The 3815-nt window shown below is 47.8% G+C and overlaps 1 protein-coding gene across 1 annotated transcript; it reads right to left on the bottom strand.

Annotated features, from left to right (window-relative positions):
- Nucleotides 1–754: 754 nt before the first annotated feature.
- Nucleotides 755–1060, bottom strand: LOC138076341 (small cysteine and glycine repeat-containing protein 7-like). The gene has a single exon (XM_068968488.1). The coding sequence runs from the start codon at nt 1058–1060 to the stop codon at nt 755–757; it is 306 nt and encodes a 101-aa protein (XP_068824589.1).
- Nucleotides 1061–3815: the final 2755 nt, after the last annotated feature.

Genomic DNA, 3815 nt, shown 5'->3' with positions numbered 1-3815 from the left:
GGATGGAAATCTTAATCTATGTAGTCATCCATATTTTGGTAGTAGATGTATTTATGAAAACTTTGTTTAAACTGGTTCTTTGTGAATAGTACAGGACTTTTAATAAACTAGGGAAACATCCATCTGTAAACAAAACTGTTACCTCAAAACTGAATTCAAATTGTGAACAAAGCCGCACTTTCAAGTATGTTTGTTCTGCTTGTGTTGAAGCTGGAGTTCAAAGACAGTGGAGACAGAAATACTGTTCTCATGGCCCTTCCTGGCTCCACTGTCTCTGCCCCTCCACCAAGAGACTTTTAAGAGATTGAGATCTTCTAGGAGGTGAAATATGATTAAACCAAAACAAAAGCAAAGAGAAACTTCTACATGATAAATTGAATTATTTTATTAGGAAATTTAGAAAACAGTTGTTGATAAACAGGAATACATGATCGAAAAGGTACAAGCACATACTTGAGAACTAAATGTGCACCTAAAGGATTTTGGGAATTGTGATCCTATTTGACGGAGCTCAGTGGTGTTGACTCTTCTTTAGGAGTCAGGTGGTACTTGGGCTTTTATTTTGGATGTTTGCTAATTGATTGGGAACTTTTCAGAGAAAGAAACTGAAAATACGCAAAGCAGAAGAGATAGGAATCCAAATCCAGGAGCAAAGTTGCAGCCCAGAAATGTAAGTCCTAGAATCCCAGGGGATGTCAGGTAGGGCAGGTGAACAGGCAAGAGAGACATCCAGAACAGAGACTGAGCTGGTCACCTAGTGGCAGCATTGCTTCTGGCAGCTGCACTTCTGCTGGCAACAGCCCTTCTGCTGGCAACAGCCCTTCCCACACGAGTTGCAGCTGCAGGTGCGGCCGTGGCAGCAGACCACGGGGACACTGCAGCAGCCCCCACAGCAGCCGCAGCAGCAGGGGCAGCAGCTGCTGCAGCAGCCCACCCGGTAGCATCTGCAGCTGTTGCAGCTGCCACAGCCACCACCACAGCCACCGCCGCAGCCACCACTGCAGCCACCGCTGCAGCCACCACCGCAGCCACCACAACTTCCACAACCACAGCAGCCCATGGTGTCAGTAGAGGGGACTCTGAGTAGAGGGGAGAGGTGAGGAGGGAGACTCAGGAGGTAAAGAAGTCTGATGCCTGCCTCCACCAAGGGCCCCTTAAATACCATCTCTGGGGAGAGAAGTGACCTAAGCCTCGAGGTCACTTCCCTGTTCTTGATGCAGATACCCACAGTGGAATCTCACATGGCCTTGTGCACTTCCTTAGTGGATCCTTCTCACTTAAAAAACTTGCTAAATTTAGCTTTCGCTTATCTTTTTAAAGCCATCTTTAAAAATAGAACAGGAAACAACTATTAACCCCATTTTCTCTTTCAGATCAGTTCAGTTCAGTTCAGTTGCTCAGTCGTGTCCGACTCTTTGCGAGCCCATGAATCGCAGCATGCCAGGCCTCCCTGTCCATCACCAACTCCCGGGGTTCACTCAGACTCGCGTCCATCGAGTCAGTGATACCATCCAGCCATCTCATCCTCTGTCGTCCCTTTGTCCTCCTGCCCCCAATCCTGGAGTTGTAAAGGTCTGAACGGACCAGAATTCTCTTGGCTGCTTTTACATCTCTCAGCCCTGTCAGCCCAGGACAGAGATTGTTCATTCCCGATTACCAGGTTGGGAAAACATTGTTTTAGGGGAACATTTTGAACTTGAGAGGGAAATGGGATCCCCGGTCACATTATTTCATCCTGGGATGATTCTTCATCCTCTAAGGCAGATTAGGACTCTGATTCAGAAGAGAATGGTCCTGTGTTATCAGGGGTTACTCCAGGGCATGTTTTCAGTTGTGTCAGATGATAGAAGCACATCCTAAGAACATTCCCAAGTCACCTGCCAAATTTAAGGACACTTCTGCTATCATCAGCCTGTTAAAAGAGGACAAGCAGCAACAGAGACGCAGACACAGAACAGACTTGCGGACGGAGCGGGAGAGGGTTGGACAGGTTGAGAGAGTAGCATTGAAACATATGCTTTACCATGTTTGGAACAGATAGCCAGTGGGAATTTGCTGCATGGTGCAGGGGTCTGTGACAGGCTGGAGGGCAGGGAGGTTCAAAATGGAGGGGACATGCTTCAGCCTATTCCCTGGCGGCTCAGATGGTAAAGAATCTGCTGGCAATGTGGGAGACCTGGGTTCAATCCCTGGGTTGGGAAGATCCCTGGAGATGGCATGGCAACCCACTTCAGTATTCTTGCCTGGAGAATCCCATGGACAGAGGAGCCTGGTCCATGGCAAAGAGCCAGACATGACTGACTGAGTAATACACATGGCTGATACATGTTGATGCATGACAGAAGCCAATACAACATGGTGAAGCAATTATCCTTCAATTAAAAATAAATAAATAAATGAAAGAAGGACAAATCAAAAAGCAGATTTCTGACATCTCTGTGCTGCTGGGGTGGTCAGAGACCATCCACATGGAATACTTACGTGAAATCATTGCTTTCACATGGCTGTCACTGCACAGACCACTCTTTCCTGTTAGAGGCAATCACTTGAGTCTGCAGATCAGGTTCTATTAGCCATTCTCAGCAGATTCAAACACTCCTATGTGTCACCCTCAGAGAACTCTGCAGTCACGAAGGAAAATACTTTTTGCAGCAAATGAAACTTGAACCCATGGGCTCTTCAGCTGCCTTCACATACACCCAGAAGACTAAAAAGTTTCCTTATCCAGTGACTGTACCTTTTTGACTCCAAAGAACATGTAGCTACTTCTGTAGTGTTGGGCTTCAATCAGTTGCTTGTGTATTGGTATCAGAGTTTACTACAAGATGGCAGAATAGATGGATGTAGGCTCATTTCCTCCTGTGAAAATTCCAAAATTACAACTCACCTGCCACAGGGGCAGAGGCTCTGGGTGCAGAAGACCTGGGTATGGCATAAGCCCTCTTGGAGGAGGTCGCCATTAACCCCACCACAGAGCTGCCAGAACTCACACAGGACTGGGGAAACAGACTCTTGGAGGGCACAAACAAAACCTTGTGTGTACCAGGACCCAGGAGAAAGGAGCAGTGACCCTGCAAGAGACTGACCCAGACTTGCCCCTGAGTGCCCAGGAGCCTCTGGTGGAGGCGGGGGTCAGCAGTGGCCTGCTGCAGGGTTGGCGGCACTGAGTGCAGCACTCTGTGCACAGGACCTTTCAGAGGAGGTCGCCATTATCTTCATTACCTCCACCATAGTTTGGTCTCAGGTCAAACAACTGGGAGGGAACACAGCCCCGCCCATCAACAAAAAAGTTGGATTGAAGATTTACTGAGCATGGCCCTGCCCCACCACTGCTGACCGCACCTCTGCAGGAGACACTCAAACACAGTTCCAACTCAGTCTCTGTGGGGTCTCTGGGTCCTAGTGCCCACAAGGTTTGTTTGAGCCATCTAAGCATCTCTGCCGGATATGGGGTTTGATTCTAAAGGTGATTTCGCCCCTCCTACCATCTTGCTGGGGCTTCTCCTTTCCCCTTGGATATGAGGTATCTTTTTTTGGTGGGATCCAACATTCTCCTGTTGATGGTTGTTCAGCTGCAAGATGTAATTTTGGAGTTCTCACAAGAGGAGATGAGTACTCTACCATCTTGTAGTAAACTCTGATACTACAAGACCCAGACGCAGACTACAAGAACAAGACCTAGTTCCCCCCTCAGTCTCTCCTATCAGAAAGCTTCCATAAGCCTCTCATCCTTATCCATCAGAGGGCAGACAGAATGAAAACTGCAATAACAGAAAACTAACCAAACTGATCACAGGGACCACAGCCTTGTCTAA

Source organism: Capricornis sumatraensis, chromosome 3 (genome assembly GCF_032405125.1).
Source record: "Capricornis sumatraensis isolate serow.1 chromosome 3, serow.2, whole genome shotgun sequence".
NCBI classification, from domain to species: Eukaryota; Metazoa; Chordata; class Mammalia; order Artiodactyla; family Bovidae; genus Capricornis; species Capricornis sumatraensis.
This window is presented reverse-complemented; position numbering and strand designations above follow the sequence as displayed.